Here is a 20,237-nt window from a genome sequence, read left to right on the forward strand (position 1 = left end):
GACAAACCCAGCACCACCAAGCAGACATACGGACCCTGCAGCAGAGCTGACACAGAGCGATCCCAAGCAAAAACCGGAAGGGATGCCCTGAAAGTCAAACAGACACGCAACCAACCCCAAAGAAAGACGATGGGAAACAAGGGAAGATCCCACTGCCCCTGGGACAACCACAGAACAAACCCCAACACCATCGGGGAGTTCCACCGGAGACCAATTCAAAAAAGAGGAGAGGTCCAGTCAACAGGGCAAAGGCACAAACCCAAAGGACCAACCCAGGGCGGGGCCAGACAGACCAAAACAGGAAGGGAGGAAGCACTGACCAAACTCCAGCCACCTCCCAACCAGACTGACCTGGCCCCCAGAGAGTCCAGAGGACACCGACACCGAAACCCCACAGAGGAGGACCAGGCCCCAGGACAAGAACATCCAGCACCAACTACCAGTGCCAACACAGGACGACCGCCGAGCACCCATTACGGGAGAAGGAGCCAGAGAGAAAGGGCAGGACAAGAGGCAAAGGTCAAGGAACATGCAAGAACATCGGGGAAACTTGGAGCCAGAAGGGAACAGGCCCGCGTACCAAAAAGAAAACCAGCCGCTGAAAGACCAACCAGGAGGACCAGGCAGCCAAACCCCATCCGCAACTGAACTGGAAAGGACAAGGGAAGACCCTTCCCTAAACAACACACTCCTAGGAGGACAATCCTCCTACAAACCCAGGGGCGACCGAAGGAGGAAAAACAACAGCCCTGGAGAAGACCCATACAGCAACCACAAGAGAAGAGACATACAACAGAGTACACAAACAGCAAACTGTCACCAGACATGCCAGAACCAATAGACTGGCCAAGGGCCACGGAACAAAGCGCCAACCAGGAACCTGGTGGAAGGAAACCCCTCAACCAAACAGCCAGCCAACCAACCTGCCCAGGGAACCATGGACCACTTCAAGGGTCCACTCTAAACGAGCCTCAATACCAGTAGCAGAAGGTCCTAGACCAAACCCAATGACAGCTCCATAGCAGAAACCCTGCCAGTAGAAAAAGAACAGGAGAAACAAACACAGCCCAACCCTGCAGACTCCCCCACAGGGATCAAAAAGCCAGCCGACTGAACCACAGACAGTCCAGCAAAAACAGGAGGCCACCATCATGGCCTCCCCACAAGCCCAGAAGTGGCAGGATAGGACCAACAGCCACAACCCCAAAAACCCCCAACCACTGAGGGGAGCGAAAAAGCTGCCAAAACCAGCAACAACCAGGTAATAGAGGCAACAGAAAAGGGCAAGAAGCCAGAGCGGGAGCCAAGCAGTCCTCACAGGCACACCAAAGCCAGGGCCAAGCACAAGCCAGGGAAGGGCAGGAGCAGAGGAGAAACCACCCAGGGCAGAAAGAAAGACATTGAAACCAGCCACAACAAGGCAACAGAGGCAACACCCTGAAAAAAGTGGCCGGGAAGTCAGGGCCGAAGCCAAGCAACCCGCTGGGGCAGGAGGATCCCATGGCCCATCCCGCACCCTGGGAAGGCCTATGCAGAACACAGGCAAAAAGCAATAGGCAGGGAGGCTGGCATGGACCCCCAGCACAGAACCACCAGGCCCCCAGCGTGCCTGGAGGACCCACACCCAAACAAGGCACCAGGAGGTGGAAGAAAGCCAGAAAGGGTGACAGGCAGAAACCCAAATGGTAACCCCAAAGGCAGCAGGACCACTAACGCAAGAGCGCCCCGACCCAAGCAGCAAGCATCCCACCGGAAGACAGGGAGAGAATGCACCACCAACCCAGTGGCCTGGACAAGCAAGGGCTTTAAAACAGAACAGCCAAGCCCAAAACAAAACAGAGGCAACAGTCAAAGCCCCACAACAAGACCCGGAGTTTGTCACACACGGAGGGTCGGAAGAGGGACAAACCCGAAACCCAAAGCACAGGAAGAGCCAGCCAGCCCTAAACACAACAAGACAGCTTGGGAGCAAGTGTCAAGGACGACAACAAAACAGTGAAACTCTGACCCAGGAAACAGTGCTGCTATTAGAGGGACAACAGCCCACCAAACCCTGCCCCATGTGACACCAACACACACAGGACCCTGCCCCAGAATGCACAGAATCACAAAGAAGGAAGCATAGAGGCAACATTGACCGGAAGCCTGGGACACACCCACTGGCCCACAAAGGCAAACATGAGGTAACGCAGGTTTAATTTGCAGAGAAATGAGACTGCAAAACCTAGACTGGAACCCTCAATCTGCCTAGTGAGAGTCTGAGAGTGTAGCCATGTGCATAACCCTTAGCTGGCATCCTAAAACAGAAGAAGAAAGTTGCAGAGATTGGACCCAAAATACAATGCACTGACCCAGAAAGAAAGGAAACAGGCAAACCCATATGCGGTACTTACCCCCGGGGTAGGCGGACACTCCTAATCACATTTCCTGCCAGAACAACGCCTGAAAAGCCATCCTAGGCACATGCCACCAGCACCTGGGCAGCAGGAAAGACACCACACCATCCGGCAGGCACCCCAGGTGCACACCAGCACAGTACCAAGCAGCCATGCATCCACCGCGGCACGTCTCCTCCTCGGTCTGGCCACCAGGAAGATGCACCCGGTAACCTAGAGTTGACTGGGAGGCCAGCGCACTAGCTGCAAAGGCCCGGCAGGCGCGCATGTCAAAGAGCCCGCCCGCAAAATCTAAGGCTCCTGGCAAGCCCGGCCTGCCGGAAGGCACACCATCCACACCCGTCCAGGACAACCAAACGGGGACCATCAAGACCGCCACCCCTGTCCAGCACACCAGCACCTCGTCCCATTCCTGTCTATAGAGAGAAAAAAAGAACAGGTGGAATGTTGGGTAAGTACTGCTTATTTGGATCATACTGTCCTTGTATGTGACTTTAAAGCGTTGATACTCAAATCTAAACTATCTATGTATTAACAAAAGATTCTAATAAAAAGCTGCAAGCCTTGGGCTGTTCTTGAGACCAGAACCGTGTCATCAGCGTAGAGGAATGCTGGAACAGGTTGTCTACCTACCAAAGGCAAATCACGCCCCCCCAACTACCAATACCTGCTCCAATTTATTTACATTTAAATTAAAAGTGAAAAGTCCTCTTTATATTCTCCCTTACGGTGGCAGACAAGTTCAGATGAAGATCTCATAAAAAAAGAACAGTATCTTTTTAAATTCCCTAATTCATGTTAATGGGACACAGCTTTCGCCATTAACCCGGTCGAAAGCTGAGCTCAAGACCTTGAAAGCCAAGTGTATAGCTCCCAATCTTGCCACTGTATATTTGTTTACTATACAATACCATTTCAAAAGTTTCTCGACCATCCCGCTAGTAGGGCAGAAGCCGTACTGTACTTCAGAAATAACTTGACAGTCCCTGGCCCAAGACATTAACCTAGAGAGAACCATTCAAATAAAGTTGCTTCTTGATCGATGGTGCTATTATTTTACACAATTTCTATTTTTAGAAATAGAACATTTGATATGAAACTTTAGTTTTAAAATGTCTCATTTGGATGGCTATTAGCATTTTAATTTCAAATATCTCATTTGGATCGCTATTTTCATTTTAATTTCAAGTAGCACACTGACAAATTGTATTATTTAAACAATTTCTGATTTTCCAAACTTTTATTAACACAAATCACATTATGGATACATCATCATTGCAATGACTTTGATTATTTCAATATAAATTGCAATACCCTGGTTTCAGATCTAACTGGTTGATCTAGACATATTGACTGACTGACTGAATATAGGATATACTTGGTATCCTATATTTTTAAAGAGAAGGACCTACCTATTTCAATACACCACTACCAAGTATTTTAGAAGCAGCAGAATTTTAATGAACATAAAACAGCAGTGTGAAAGATGGTTGCATGATATATGTGAGTGGGAAACAGCCGAGAAAGTAAGAATGAAGCTAGTCCGCAGAGACGACAAATTAGAAGACAATATCCAGGCATGGACAGCAGTGAGTGCGGACTTAAAGGCCCCCCGTGAAGGAGTAGTAGCTAGAGATAAGGACCGCAGTGACAGAGATTCATAGGAGACACACATACGTAATGCAGCTGGACAGGCCGGACACTACAAAGATGGAAAAGGAAATGCAGACATCCAATTGGGGGGTAGGGGGAGTTTAGGGTTTATATCGGCTTGTATGTAAATTATATGATGACACGTAAAACAGAGATTCACTCCAGGGAGTTGGTTTTGGGGAGTAGTCGACATCATGCTTTATTATATCACTGTGTATTATTCGGAATAATGTATAGAATATGCTAAAGCGTGTTGTGAATATACCCTTTGGGTAAGATATTATTTAGATTATTCCTGATAAAGTCTCTGTATGTAATTTTGAAATGCCAATAAAGCTGTTAAAAGAAAAAACAGCCAGACAAGTGAGCATTTCTCATCTGAATCACTACTCTCCCCTGTGATCTGAGTGACAAGACTGGGAGCATTGCTAGTGTGGCCAGTGCCTCACAGGCCAAGTTAGCAATTCAGACAGGAATAGGGTTTGGGACAGAACAGGCCCTGAGCTATGCAGTAACTCACCTGGTGGACCTATAACACCACAAAATATAAGCAGATTTCTGAGCTGAGAATGTGGATGAGGCTGGAAGCAAGAGTAGTTGCCTTGTAATGACTTACAAGCATAACTTTCCATTGCGACAAGATAGAGATATGGCGTTTAGGCTTCCTGAACTCAGAATTTAAAGATACATCTTTTAGTAAAGATGATTTTTATATTGTGTGTTTGAAAATGCCACTTTTAGAAAGTATGCATTTTCTACCTTAACCATCCTGTGTGCCTCTGCGATTTGTGTATTCACCGTCTGGTTTCAGAGTGACAGGAGCAGGGGATGTAAATTCACACTAGACAGACACAAGTGGGGTTTGAGGTGTTTGAGGTGTGTCCTGCCTTTCCTGGGTGACTCATATCCAGTTTGAATAGACCTGGCTGCATTTAGAGTAGAGGGAGAAGTTGATGCTTGCACCTGAATGGACTGTAGCTGCCTTCCACAAAGCTGTCTTCCCCTCCTGTAGTTAACCTGACCTGAGCCAGGCAGATCTTGTTTATGTGTGCCAGGTGAACTTTGTTTGTATCAACTTCAAAGGGAAATGTGTTATAAATATTCGGGCCCTGACCCCAGAACATCAGAACTCTTTGGGATTAATGAAACTGTATTTCTGTGTGTTATGTGCAAATGCTTTACACATTGTGTCTGAGATAAGCCTGACTGCTCTTGCCAAACTACCAAGGGGGGGTGAGCAGGGGTTATTTTAGAAGGGTATCCCCCTTACCCTGACTAGAAGGAAGGATCCCTACTTGGACCAGGTGCATACCTCTGCCAATCAGAGACCCTCATTTCTAACAGGGGCCTAGTTAAGGATCTCGTGGGATCACAGCAATGGTCCCTGAGGATTCTGTACAGAAGAAAACAGAAAAGATACTTCATACCCTACAAGAGCTGCACGGCGAGCTAGAAGGTTTCATATTTTCAGGGTTTAAGTAACACCTACAAGGAAGTGGGAAAGATGGAACACAGGTGATGATTCCAAGGAACATGGAGACGAGGGCGCACATTCTGAAATAAGTAGTTTAACAGAAGGCAATCTTTTATGGGAAAATCAGATATTGCTATCCCCACACCATTTGTTTTTCGGCATCTACCTTTACGCCGGCCCCATATCAGCCTGATGCGGCCCATCTATGCGATTTAAAGAATAAGGATAAATTACCGTTTTTATCAGAAACCCGCCATCTATGCGGACCGTTTCTTTGGACTCTAACACATGAGATTTATAAATCAAAAACCAGGTCCTTATTACGACATAAAGCGCTGCTCAAAAAACCAAAGACAGTATATCTGATTCCAAGAAATGACCAGTGTTAGCACATTCTTTTTGGACCTATAAATAAGATAAAAGGTCCTCAGCTGCATCGGAACATTTAATAAAACTACTATTTCCTGGCATATCAAACCCATGGCTATTAAATACAAAGATTTGTGGGTTTTCCTGACGAAGGCGTACTTTATGCCGAAAAGCGCATCGAAGATTAAGTATTTCAGCCACGGGATTGTCCTTTTTAAAGTGTTTTTATGAGAACTTTGTAATAAATCACAAAGAAACTGTGTGTTTACATATAATACAATGATTTTTATAACCTGTGAAACTTGATATGTAAAAAATAAAAATGTTTACTTTTTTAATTACTTTGTTGTTACATTTAGTTACTTCACTTTGACACATAAATTTAGAAATGCTGTACAAAATTATTGTCTAGGAAGTTACTTTTCATTGTATCCCCACACCTATGCCAGAGCAATTTGCTGAGGAAGTGGATCATGGTGTGTATTAAAAAGAACTGAACTCATTGAGCATTAATATTGGCTCGATCTCCCCACTAGACTAACATTGGTGCACATGAATATGTACATTTTAATATTGGCTCGATCTCCCCACTAGACTAACATTGGTGCACATGAATATGTACATTTTTTCTTGACAGAAGAAGTGGAATGTGTGAGGGGTTCACCACTGTGAAGTTTGCAGAGGGGATAGTTCCACTGCTGTGGTTATTGTCTCCTCATTTCTTGAGTTTGATGGGGGTGAGTCTGTGTACAAATGCTTCTTATCTGAGATGAGTGTCTGTCATGGGTTTAGGAGGGCATTGGTATGGGACTGTGGGAACTAGACTCTAAGACAGTGTTTTCTGCCATGGTTACTTTTGAGTTTATTTTGTCTGCCTATCCTTCATACCTCCACTCTAGTTTTAATGACCAGCTGATATTTTTGTTTTTTATGCAGTTGATGCTCAGAGAATAGTTCCATATCATGAAGCATATAGTGCTGTGTTGCTATTGAGTAACAGGTATTGTTGGTGGCTGGCTGCCCACGTAGCACCTAGCTATGGTTACACATTTTTCTTGTGTTTTGGGGCAATAAACAGTTGAGAATACTAAAAACAGCCATATCACAATCAAACGTTCACCAAAAGAACGTCACTCCAAATGGGTAGTTGGTAATTTTTTTTAATATATTTTTGGGCAAATAAAACACTTATGTAAGTGAATTTAAAATCTCTTTCTTGTCCCCATAGCTACATAACCATTGGGCCAATGATCACTCTATTACCCATACATTGCTCATGGTGCTGATTTTCCTTTGTTCTTTCTTTACTGTTTCTGTAGAAGTTTGTGATACTGTAGATGATTATAGTGTTTATTGAGCCAGTGTGTGATGAAGATTTTATCAATGCTCCGGTCTGTATGCGGAATAACTGTTGTGTTGGATTATCTAAGCACTAGTCACAGAGCAGACTTCCAGCCTCACTAAGTTCTGTTTTCTTCTCAGGTCCTCGTTACAAACCCTGATGGCTCTCCTGCTCATGGCATCCTGGTACTTGCTACCCCTGGAGACATTGAAGGCATAACTCAGGCAGATGGGACCACTAAGTTCACAATACACACAGCATCCAATATTGAAGAGTTACCCATTACTGTGAGTAACCAAATGCTGACATTGAAACACCATACCTTATACAAAGATAGACATTCATCACACAAAGGCCTTGCCGTCACCAACTGAGGAATATCTTCACACTCAGAGTGATGACGCTAACATACAGGGATAATTCTCACTGTTAGGGTCTGTTTGTGAGTGCCGCATGATCAGATGGGATCATTCCCACAATTGGGGCCCAATGATGAGTGCCCCAGTATCAGACAGAATAATAATAGCTTCTGATAAAATGTGACACCGAGTTGTTCAGAATTTATCAGGTACGATAACTATAATGTATCCTGAGTGTATGCCTTGAAAAGTAAGCATATCGTGAAGATTTTGATCATTACTGATTCAAAATCCACATGTTGTAGTAGTTCTGGATCTTTTTCACTCTATATTTTCCATGTGTTTGTGCAAGGATTGGAATTTACTGGGCCACCTATAGTTGGGCACATAGCGGGGATGGCTGTCACTTGCAAACACTGACAACCATCAAACACACATACGAGCTACTCTCACACAGATGGGTGACTCTCACGTGCTTATGGACACTTCTAACACAAGGACAATGTACACTATACAGCCAGGCATCTAAGGTTACTGAGGAGCTGTGGAACAGAGAATAGATACTGAGGAGCAGAGACATAGGTTGCAAAGCAGACATTGGGAAACAAAAGGCAAATCCATCAACTGACAAATAGGAATCACAGCACTGTTGCATTAGATTAATGTTGGGCAGTTGGCACATCTGGATAAAAGTTTAAGCCAGTGTTTCTTCAAACAGTGATCTAACTATGATAATCTTAATTTTTCAGGTTGCCACAAATCATCCTTGGTACCAAGATGATCGTCAGGCGAGGGCAACAATGAAGGCAATTGCATACAAGGCGCAAGGAAGCTCCAAGAACTACCTCCACATCGGAGTCACTGCCAATGATCTGAGAGTGGGCGACCACCTGAATGTGGACTTCATTGTGAAGAGCAGTGACCTGGCCATAGAGAACCAGATTAAGTCCTTCACTTACATAGTAAGGATACATTACAGCAATGGAGAAATCAGGGAAGAAAGATGATCCTGTGGCTTGATCTCCAGGAACTAGCTTAGGGGAGGGTCTTGTGCTTCATTGAACCAAGACTAGGAAAGCTGGTGCAAGGGATGGGTTCTAAAATTCATCCAACCAGGGCCAATGGACCTAGAAAGGGGGGGGGGGTTGAAGATTATTTCATTAGGAGTTATGAGGCTGAGCACATTTCTTAATGTTCATCAAACAAGATTATGGCCTGAGGAGCTGGGATAAGGGTGGGTTCTGTGCTTAATCAAATGAGATGCCTGGAGCTAGAACTCATGTAGCTAGGTGTTGACCTCCAACAATATGGACTGCAAGATGTCAGCTGGTACAATATCTGCCATAAGGGAGTAAAGATTGATGGTATTATTTAGACTTTGGAGCATGCGGGACAAATACAGGAAATCAGTGGATGTCATGTCAGCCCTATTTAGTGTGGATAGAGGCCCTATACACTTTTAATAAGGCAGACAGGACATTCATCACAAACGTTGGTACTATTCTGACTCCACATCTACTTACCTTGATAATATTGGGCAAGTGAATTTTGTTGTGGGTCGATATTTTAGGATTCAATATTGGGCTATTAGATCTCTATTTAAAAGGCTGGTCTTGGGGTTCAAACAGTCAGTGAGATGGACAAGGAGGGGTTCCTGGGTATATCCAACCAGGACACAGACTACTTTTCAACAGGAGGATCCAGAGATACATCCAAACAGGACTTATAGAGATGGGTGAAGGAATGGTTTTAGGGTCATTGGAATAGCTCTTGCTAAGCAGGGAAAATATATTGACATTCATTAAACAAGATTTGATGGCAGGGCTGGTGGACAGTCCCTGGGTTGATGCAAACAGCACTAATGGTGCAGAGAAAGTGTTGATATTTATCCAACTGGTACTTAGATGGCTGAGTGAGAGGCTGAAAGGTTTGTTCACTTAGGCCACAGCAAGTTAGTGGGCTTTATGTATCCAGACTTTGTGGCTTCTGGGCCTGTGAATACCCTGTCCTTCATATTTTAGAAAGTGTCATAAGGGAAGAATGAGCATTTGCAACTGCTTTTTGCAGTCCCTGGGCACTTTGGTATTACAGAAAGGGCCACAAACGTTTGCATTACCCTTCTGTAATACACTGGCAGTACCACATAGAAGTGGTGTACTGTCAGTCCTCTCTCTGACACTACTTCCTGGAATGGTAAAAAGGGTCCCTGCAGGGTGATGAAGTTATTCACTCTAGCAGCCCACAGGGGGATCTCTGCCACCCTTTGAAAGCCGAGAGGGTTGCTGCCGGAACATTAAAAGGCAATCGTTAGTTTCTAACAACCAGGCCGACTTTCATTGATATGCTTGCTATTCCTAGTTCAGGTGGGATTTCGTAACTGTACTGGGACCAGAGTGCTCGCTGTCATTTTAATACATGCTAAAAATACTGGTCATATGTGTATATTGTACTATAAAACATGTAGAACTTGAACACTGTATAAAGATGTTACATTTTATACTTTATTTTAGGATCATGCATTGATCCCATAAAAAATACTTTTTGGGGATGAAAAGCTGTAAGTGTCATTGATACTTCTTGGTGAACACTAGCTTGGCACAGACACTACCAACCTAGAATCGGCCTGAGCACAATCCATGATGTCCACTCAGAATCACATCTCCTCAGTTCAGGATTAGCTCACAGCCTCATGGAGGCCCAAAGCACCTGATGTAAAAGAACAAAAAATATTGTTTGCCTACCTCTCTTTCACTGCATGTTCCAAATTGTCTACTGCCAGGGAACTGGAAGGTAAATGACCTTCCTCCTCTTGTCTCAGCGAAGACCTGACAGTTCAAACAAATACTATAGGATCCTTATTTGTAAACTGTACAACCAGAGGGAATGGTCAAAAAAAAATCTTGGAATATGCTGAGAAGCTACTCTTTAACAGTCCAGCGTTGGACATGGCTTAACAGCCCATAGATTGTGCAAAAAAACTGTGGACAAACAAGTAGGTGGGAAGGAGTGAACAGCACAAGAAAAAGTCTTTTTAAAGGTGACAGACACAGTCATATCTCAAACGGTATCAGATAAGGCAGAATGAAATATGTGTGAAAAACAAGGTGATCATAAAATCAGCAAACAAAAATGCAATTTTTGAGTTTTAGGATGTTTTTTAAGAAAAGAATTGTTAAGAAAACAATTGTTTAAGCAAAGCATTTTACGGTTGCAAGTTTGCCACCGAAAAAATGCTTTTTTTAAATATACAAAGGCATTTATCATTTGTGATTTGGTATTTGTAATGAGCGTGTTTAGGGTGTCTCGGTTTCCCTTCGACGTGCAATCCACTACCCTCAATGGTAATGTTTCTCGATCGCGTTTCCCATTCTGCATGTATCATTTCAAATCAAAGGTCTTCGATTGGAAAACTCATGGCGGGCCGTTGGGCCTACCCGTGCCAAGCTCGCTAGCAGTCGATGGAACGGACTCCTTTCAAGCTCTGTCCGGGTGTCGCGCTGAGTTTCCGCGCACCGACTTGCCCGAAGTGTGCAACCTCTGCTTATCCCAGGTACACGATGAAAAAGACGGTGACGCGTGCTAATCGTTTCAATTGATGTAGACACTCTGTGACCGTCGGGCTCAGCGTCACGAAATGCAACATCAGAGCGGTTCCGCACCAGACATCTTTGTCGGAGATTTAGACAGAGAAGAATTACACGCTAAAGGAGCCGAAGAAGAAGCAGTGCATATCTCTTTGTCCGAACCCGACTCTGACATGGAAGAAGAAGAGCAAGTTACAGCGGGTCAGCGTACTGTGAGTAGAGAAACCCCCTTGTCCCAACAACACATGAGGAAAAAGGCTCTGGTCCCTCCTCTGCCTTCGGGCCAAGGTCGGCACCGAGAAAAAATTTCAGACATCCCGTCCTCGGGCCCGGCGCTGAAACAAAGGGAAAAGCCTTCTGTCTCAAGTCTGCCCCATGCCTGTGCCGAGCCCAAACCTTCGGCGTCTAAACCGAAGCATGTGTGGTAACCATTCCATTGTTACCAAAGAGTAAATCTTTGGAGCCGAAAGTTTCGGAGCCAAAACGCTTGACGCCAAAAACGACGACCAAAGAGAAGGAGACTCCACCAAAAAAGCCCTGGTCCATTGTTCCGCCTTCGGATCTGAAACAAAAAGACTGGTACTAAATCCAGACACTGGACATATTAATGCCAAATTACCAGAAAAAAAGGAACATGGGTCTGCAGAGGGATTACCACATTCCTCTAAAGAGAATAAATGTGGGTACTAACCCTTCTCCACCTTACATTCCACCTCCTTCGCCCACTGATCCCAATTTGCTCATCACACCCACAAATTCACCACCACTATCACCTTACCCACAGGATGAAGGGGATGGGGATGAGGATAGGCCATATGATACTGACTCATGGGAAGACCATGACACTGACCTGGACACTAATAATAATCCAGATCTATATCCTTCCAAACCCTCACCCCCTGATGACAACATAGGATACATTATTTGAAACCCTAAGTTCCTCTCAGCGAGCTACTCATACACTACCAATGCTCAAAGGGATGCTTAAGCATACAGATGAGATCTTTATAGATCCTGTGAGGGCAAGAATTATTACACTCAGGGTGAAGAAAAAGTATAAGCCAGCACCCACTGACTCCGCTTATATCAAAGGTCAGCTGCTGTTAGACTCTCATGCAGTTTCCAACGCTCACAAGAAAGCTAACTCACAGACTACAGGTGAGGCCCCTCCTGCTGATAAGGAGTCAAAATTAATTGATGTCATGGGCAAAATGCAAAACAACAGTTGATGGACAGAATGCAGAACAATGTCATACCTTCACCCCAGTACAGAGATCTGAGCCTAAATCCATTGTGTTTTTTGCTCACCATGCCATTTCAGTTTAAACCCAGCCATATGCAAATCAGTCTTGACCCTGCACCCAATGGGAGCAATCCAGCCCGAACTGCCAGGCCAGGTCCTCCCTGGACTGGAAACAAGCATCCTAGGACTGGTTTCGGGGTTTCACCCCTCATCAGCCAGTATAGCTTGATTCCAGTGGCAAGAAGAGCACGGGATCCACGTCTGGGCATACCCGTCTCACTTGGGGTGACAAATGCAAAAAGTGAGCTAAAGAATGATGATGGATTCAACCCAGATCTGTGACTGGGGGTGAGTGTCTGAAAAGTTTCAGCGCTCCGTCTATCATTTCCTTATGTTTACTTTGTTTGCCCTAAATTGGCTGGGTATGGCCAGACGTGGGTCCCTTGCTCACTTTGCCACTGGATTCAAGCTAGCCTGGCTGAGGAAGGTTGTTACCCAGAAACCGGTCCCAGAATGCTTGTTTCCGGTTCAGTGAAGACCTGGCTTGGCAGTTCGGGCTGGACTGTCCCCACAGGGTCAAGACTGATTTGCATATGGCTGGGTCTGAACTGAGGTGGCGAAGTGAGCTAAAGAATGATGATGGATTCAACCCAGATCTGTAACTGGGGGTGAGTGTCTGAAAAGTTTCAGCACTCCGTCTATCATCTCCTTGTGTGTGCTTTGGGCAAAAGGGTGAAAAGCGTTACAACAAAAGGGTAGCATCACAAGCAGCCAATAATTGGCCCATTGCTAATATGAAAGCTTTCTTAGCTCAGTATGACAGGGCTCATTACGATGAGCTAGAGAAACTCATGCAGTTCCTGCCTGATGAACACAAATTCAGAGCTAATGACCTTATTCAGGAAGGTAAATTAATCACCAATACCTCCATCAGGTGCGCCTTGGACGCAGCAGACACAGCAGCCTGTGCAGGGAACACTAGCGTACTGCTTCGTAGGCATCCTTGGTTGAGAATTTCAGGATTCAAACTGGAGGTTCAAGCCTCTAGTCTCAACCAATCATTTGACAAAGAACACCTCTTCGGCCCAGCAGTGGACACTTCGCTAGAAAAAATGAAGAAGGACACTGAGGTCGCCAAGTCCATGGGAGCTTTACAACTACCTTCAAATAGGGGATCCTTTCGGCGCCCCTTTTACAGGTGTGGCTCCAAAAATATTTCCACTGAAAATCCCTCCCCCCTTACAAAGACAACAACCAATCACCCTCACCAAGAGGCTCATTTTAGAGATGGATTTAGAGGTAACAACGGTAAGGGAAGAGGCAGAGGCAACTCAACACGCACTACCCTGCAAACAAAAACAGTGACTTCCTTCCGCTACCCCCCAATCATTCCACTCCTGTCTAGGGACGTCTCTCCCAATTTCTACCTGTCTGGAATATATTCCCCTCAGACAAATGGGTTCTTCAAATTATGCAATATGGTTACTGCCTGGAACTTACAGACACTCCCTCAAACATTCTTCCTAGATCACACGCAATGTCACAAGAACATATCAACCGTCTCAACCAAGATAGTTGATAGTTATAGTTAGGACCGAGTTCCCATAGGATATCTGAAAATTCTATTTTGAATAACTTTGGCGCCGGTTGACTTATCTTCGTGAAATTTTCAAAACTAATGGCTCCGCTCAGCTCCTACCCTGAATGTCTCGGGGTGATTCGTCAAGCGGGGGCTGAGAAAAAAGGGGGGTCCCAAAACGCGTTTTCCCCATGCATTTTCCCATAGGACCGTCGAAGGTACAGCCCGAACGGCTGAACAGAAATACATGAAATTTGGCAAAGAGGTAGTCCTCAGGTCAGGCATGTGCCTTTTGCATATATGGTGTCAATCTGTTCAGTAGTTCCTGAGAAAATTGCAGTTAAAAGTACATAAATATCTATATGCGCACACGGTGCGCGCACCAAATGTCCGCGGGCGTAATTCTGATTGGTGGTTAGATGTCAGTCAACATTCCAATCGGTCGAAATCAGGAAGTGTCGGACGCCATTTTGTGTGTGACAGTGAAAAAGAAAGGTGGAGAACGTGAAAAGGGGGCAGGGTAGAGAGTTCCTGACCCCCTAGCTTTTGTCAGGGGGGCCCTGAAGGACCCCGAAGGGTGAAAAAAACATTGTATTTTTTTTCAAAAAATCGCGGGGTGCGCGCACGGTGCGCGCACCGTGAAAAATCCTTAAATTTAAAAAAAAACATTTTAACCTCTTCAGTGCCCATGACGAGATAGTCTCGTCATGGAGCACAGTTGCGCTGTGCCCATGACGAGACTATCTCGTCATGAACCCCACCCACTAGTGCAACGCCCGGCACAGGAGGGGGAAAGGGCGTGGCACTGAAGGGGTTAAACTGTTTATACGTTTATAGAAGATATTAACTTTGCTGTTCAACTTTATCCAAATTCAAAATAAAAGAGCTGAGCCATTCCATATTAAAGGATACAGCCAATCTATAACTATATACATAGGTAGTTTATTGTAAAATAAATATATAAAAAATATAATAATACATACATAAATTAGCATTTAAAAAACCTTACAAATTCACTAAAAAAAACATAGGTTTCACACACGTTATAGTTAGGAATTAGCATTTAAAAAACCTTGCAAATTCACTGAAAAAACCATAGGTTTCACACATGTTATAGTTAGCTGGACATTTCACTCGTAAAAAACCATTGAAATTCCCCCGTTATAGTTAGTTCATCTAACTATAACTCGCGCGACCGCAATCCACTGCTGATGACGTCACATATTACATCACTCATGACATGGTCAGTGACATCATTCATGTAAAAAAAATTTGTAAAAATTAATTGTATAACTGACTTATTAACAGTATCTTAGTAAATACAGTGATGTAATATGTGACGTCATCAGCAGTGGATTGCGGTCGCGCGAGTTATAGTTAGCTGAACTAACTATAACGGGGGAATTTCAATGGTTTTTTACGAGTGAAATGTCCAGCTAACTATAACATGTGTGAAACCTATGGTTTTTTCAGTGAATATATACATGGACATCTCTTTCTACTACTGTTACTAACTCCATTATCATCCTCTGCGGGAAAACAATCTAACAATGGAGTAGATGCCTATGCGCACTATCACCAAAAGGAGGAGTCACCTACCTCGTGACTGGAAAGACTTCTTCGAAGAAAAACAAAGTGCAAACATCCCGAACCAACACTAGATAACAGGCTATGCAAAGCATGTGAATCTACCGCTCTACATGCCAAGAACAGATGCATACTGGGTAAGTAGCATTTTCCTTTTGAAGAGCAGCCAGTGTTCCCACTTTTCATTTTTCTTTTTGAAATGCATCCCGCTTTCCTTTCAGGAAAACGGGCTGCATTTACAACTAAAATAGATTGCTATATTGAAAAGCAAACACAGACATGGTGGCCTGCTGACCCCAGCAGGCTCCCATCCCTGTGATTTTTGTGATGCCTAATGGGTCGCAAACCGAGACTTACCACATTAAGATTCATGAGGTAGGTCTATTTGTGACACACTGAGAATTGCAAAATGTTTAAAACACACATTTGTATCTTGCTGTTTGCGATTACCAAATAGTGAATCACACAAATTTGCTATTTTATGACCATAAGCACAGTTGTTTGTACATCTGTCCCAATATGTTTTTAAGAGCAGGCAGTAGTCCCACGGACCACTGCCTACTCTAAAAAAACTGAAACTTCAAATTTTCATTTTTTGTCTTTTTAAACCCATCCCGTTTTTCTTTAAGGAAAATGGGCTGCATTTAATGTTTTTAAAAATTGCTTTATCAAAAAGCAATCACAGACATGGTGCTCCAGTGACCTCAGCAGGCCACCATCCCTGTGATAGCTGTGATTCCTAATGAGTTGCAAACTGTAACCTACCTCATTATTATTCATGAGGTAGGTCAATTTGTGACTCACAAGGAATCCCTAAATGAAACTCAATGACCTTCATACATTAGGAAATCGGTATTCCTAATGTTTGTTCATGTGGCCTTAAGAGCCTTATTTTGAGTTTGCCACTTTCAAACTGGTGAACAGGGTATCTGTCAGGTTATGACTGAGTAGCTGATCGACTAAACTCTTAATAGGGCCCATAGGGCCAGATGTATTGAGAAACCATTTTGCAATTCCCTAAGTCCGAATCCTTGCGATTCGCAATTAGGAAATCCCAAAATGTCATGTCTGAAAGTGTGTTGAACACTTCCTGCGATTTCTAGGGGGCCGCAAATGACCTACCTCATGAATATTAATGAGGTAGGTCGTAATTTGCAACCCCCTAGAAATCGCTGAAATCACAGGAATGGGTACCTGCTGGTGTCAGCAGACCACCATGTCCATGATTGCTTTTCCATAAAGCAAAACATTTGTTTTTCAATGCAGCCCATTTTCCTTAAAGGATTTTTTTAAAGGAAAACTGGTTGCATTTAAAAAAGAAAAATTAAAAGTTTTCATTTAATTTTAAAGAGCAGGCAGTGGTCCGTGGGATCACTGCCTGCTTTGAAAAAATGTTTTTGCTGCTATTCCCAAAGGGATATTCTGATTGGCCGTCTGGTGCATTACAGGGAGTTGGAGCTCGTAAAGTATAGGGAGAAGTGGAGAGAACACAAATGGTTTGTTCAGTTTCCTGGCTATCCCCTGCCAGGCCACAGAAATGCATGTTACTGTGGAAGCTAACTGTTTTCTATAAGGTGATTGCACCCCCCAGAAAGGCTGTAGTGGGGGCCTGGGCCATATACCCTTGTTCAATAGCCAAGTTTGGCATAAAAGGTGGAGAGCGGAACCAGTTTGCTGCAAAGTGGGCTTGGGCGCTTAAGAAATACAGCTCCATGTCCGGGGCTTCAAATCCTAGAAAATGGCTGTGTGAGTAAGTCCCATCTCAGTATGGGTTGTTTACCTCCCCATGCGAATCTTCTGAGCTGTGTTTGTAGGGTTTTTTAAAAATTGTGGCCAGGTGTTTATGGAATATTGAGAAAAAGGTAGAGCGGTTTAGGTAAGATGATCATCTTCATCAGGGCAATACGACCTGCCAAAGACAGGCGCATGGATATCCAGCATGTGATGGAATCTATTAGTGTGTGCAATGCCCTGCCATTATTAGCACAAATTAGTTTGTTCCGGTCCATGGAGACCCATACTCCCAGGTATTTAAGTTATGTTGTGCACCATCTTAAGGGGCAATCGAAGGTGTGTCAGTGGGTCATGGGAGTGAGGGGAAAGACCTTGGATTTCTCCCAGTTGATATCAATGCCTGACCACTCACCATATACAATAAACTCTAGTATGATTGGATTAAGACTAATCTGTGGATCCCAGATATAGAGTGTTATATAGTCTGTGTACAGCGATACCACCAGGTCCCTAGTGGGGTAGAGAAGTGCAGAGTTCCTGTAATGTTGTCGGAGCTTGGCCTCCAGGGGTTCCACGGCAAGTGCAACAGCAACGGCGACAATGGGCACCCCTGCCTAGTGCCCCGTGAGATGGAAAAATTGGGGGTCTTGTTCCATTGATCAGAGCCCCGGCCTGTGGTTGATCATATAGTATGGCGATCCACGTAAGAAATGAGTTAGGGAAGCCTATTCTGCGCAGCATCCCAAGGAGATAATCCCACTCCAGGGAGTTGAACGCATTAGTGGCATCCAGGAAGTAACTTTTAAAACCATTGTAGTCAGATCTGGCTCGATATCCTGGAGTACGGCAACGAGGGAGCGCAGGTCATGAGATGTGGTCCATCCTGGAATAAAACAAGACTGGTCCAACAGGAACAAAAATTCGATCAATAGACTCAGATGATTAACTAGGATTTTAGCCAAAATCTTTACATTGCAATTTCTAAGTGAAAGAGAGCAGTAGGATTCGCAAGCATCTGCCAGTTTGTCTGGTTTCAATAGAGATATGATCAGGGCTTCTCGCATTGTTGGTGGGAGGATGCCCAGTTCCAGTGCCTCAGAATGTAAGGCTCTAAGCACCGGGAACAATGTTCCCACAGAGGTTTTATAGAAATCCACCGGCAGGCCATCGGGCCCAGGGCCGCGACCAGATTTCAATTGCATTATGGTGGTTTTGATCTCATCTTCCTCGAAGTCAGTAGAGGGGAAGTCCTGCTGCGCCCTGCTTAGCCATCCCAGAGACACCTCATCCAGATAGGACCAGAGGACATGCCCTATGTGTATACAATTTGGAATAGGCAGACAGAAAGGTGTTTAATATGTCATTGGTGTCCTTGTGGAATATATATGTTTACTACGCATGCTTTACATCGCATTCCATTACAACGCGGTTGTTACAATGACCGCATTGTTACAATGCAAACCATTACAACGCAAGTCAATTCAATGACTTGCATTCCCGTTCTGCCGTGGTTTAGTTCACTGTGAGTGCATCTCTGAGTTTAGCCTCCAAGTCTCCCCTACATGGCCTATCCTGCTCTGCTTCCAGAAGTTTCATCTTGCTCTCTAGTTTGTGAAGTGTGTTTCGAATATCTCATAGGATACCTCCGCTTTTTGCTATGCAGATTCCGCGAGAGGTAACCTTGAAAATCCCCCATACCGTAGAGAGCAAGTTGACTAAGCCTGTATTGCAGGCAAACAAAAATATGAATTTCTTGCCCCAATTCCTTCCTGAAAACAGTATCTAAGAGGGTTGTGGGGGAGAGCCTCCAGGATCAATAAATCTGGGGACCTGCTGAAGAGGAAAGCTGCATCAACACTGGAGAGTTGTCCGAATATGTGCTGGCTAGGTGGGAGACCTGCGTTAGCCAAGTGCAGAGCCCCCTGGATATCAACCAGGATTCTAACCTCGACCAGGTGAAATTTACTGCTGAATAAAATGTTCCCTCCTTTCTCTGCAGATGTATAGATCTCCATGCATCTCGTAATTGGTGTGCAGTCATCATGTTGTAGATATGTTGCCACGAGCTGGCGTAATGGTGAAATTGGGGATGTGATCTATCCATGCTGGGTTCTAATACCGTAGTGAAGCTTCCACCCTAAATATATGTTGAGCCGACATTCAGCACCAGGCCTCAAAGCTTAGTAAAGAATTCAGCATCATCTACATTCGGGTAGTTTACTAAAGTAATAGAATGCCCACCCAATCTACCCTGCATCAGACAATATAATTGATGTGGGTCTATTAAATCGTCCTCCGGGACATAAGGTGCATTCTTTTGCACTAGTATGGCCGTACCTCTGGCATATGTAGAGTATCGTGCAAAGCATAAATAAGCCGCCCATTTGGAGGCAAAGGTGGCCTGCGAGGCGGGGCCCACATGGGTTTCCTGCAATATTGTCATCTGAATTTGATGCCTATCTAGAGAGGCCAGGATATGTCTACATTTCTGGTGGACTCTGCCCCTTCACGTTCCATGTCAAGAAGTTATAATTGGGGCGTGTAGTTGAGTTGCGCTTGTCTATTTTGTTAATGTAGCTATGATGATAGTTCTTGTCAACAAGACTCTAATTGCACAAAATCGTCTATCAGATAGACACGGTGTAGTATGATGCATACACCAAACCCAGAAAGACACAATGAAAGTTTCCACCCCAAAGCCCTCAACCTCCCCCACCCACTCCAGCAGCCCAATCCTACCTGGTACAAAATACCCTCCCTTTGGAAAGACCAAATCAAAATCCTCAAAACTACTAAAGCATAAAACTTATGATTTCTTTCATAATTGCCATAGTGCCGTCAAAGACAGAAACTGCAATGAATCTCATACTATAAACAGATGGAAAAAGAATGAGATTAGATTGAGAAATTGTCCTGG

The 20,237-nt window shown here is 44.4% G+C and overlaps 1 protein-coding gene across 2 annotated transcripts in view; it reads left to right on the forward strand.

Moving 5' to 3' along the window:
- LOC146832982 (complement C3-like) overlaps positions 1-20,237 on the forward strand; it is a 1,287,425-nt gene that overhangs the window by 327,545 nt on the left and 939,643 nt on the right. For both annotated transcript variants that reach the window (XM_085600525.1, XM_085600526.1), the window contains exons 11-12: positions 7,375-7,521; positions 8,343-8,555. In XM_085600525.1, the coding sequence (XP_085456651.1) occupies positions 7,375-7,521; positions 8,343-8,555 (360 nt within the window). The remainder of the gene's footprint in view (positions 1-7,374; positions 7,522-8,342; positions 8,556-20,237) is intronic.

This window comes from Triturus cristatus, chromosome 4_2, assembly GCF_964204655.1.
Source record: "Triturus cristatus chromosome 4_2, aTriCri1.1, whole genome shotgun sequence".
NCBI classification, from domain to species: domain Eukaryota; kingdom Metazoa; phylum Chordata; class Amphibia; order Caudata; family Salamandridae; genus Triturus; species Triturus cristatus.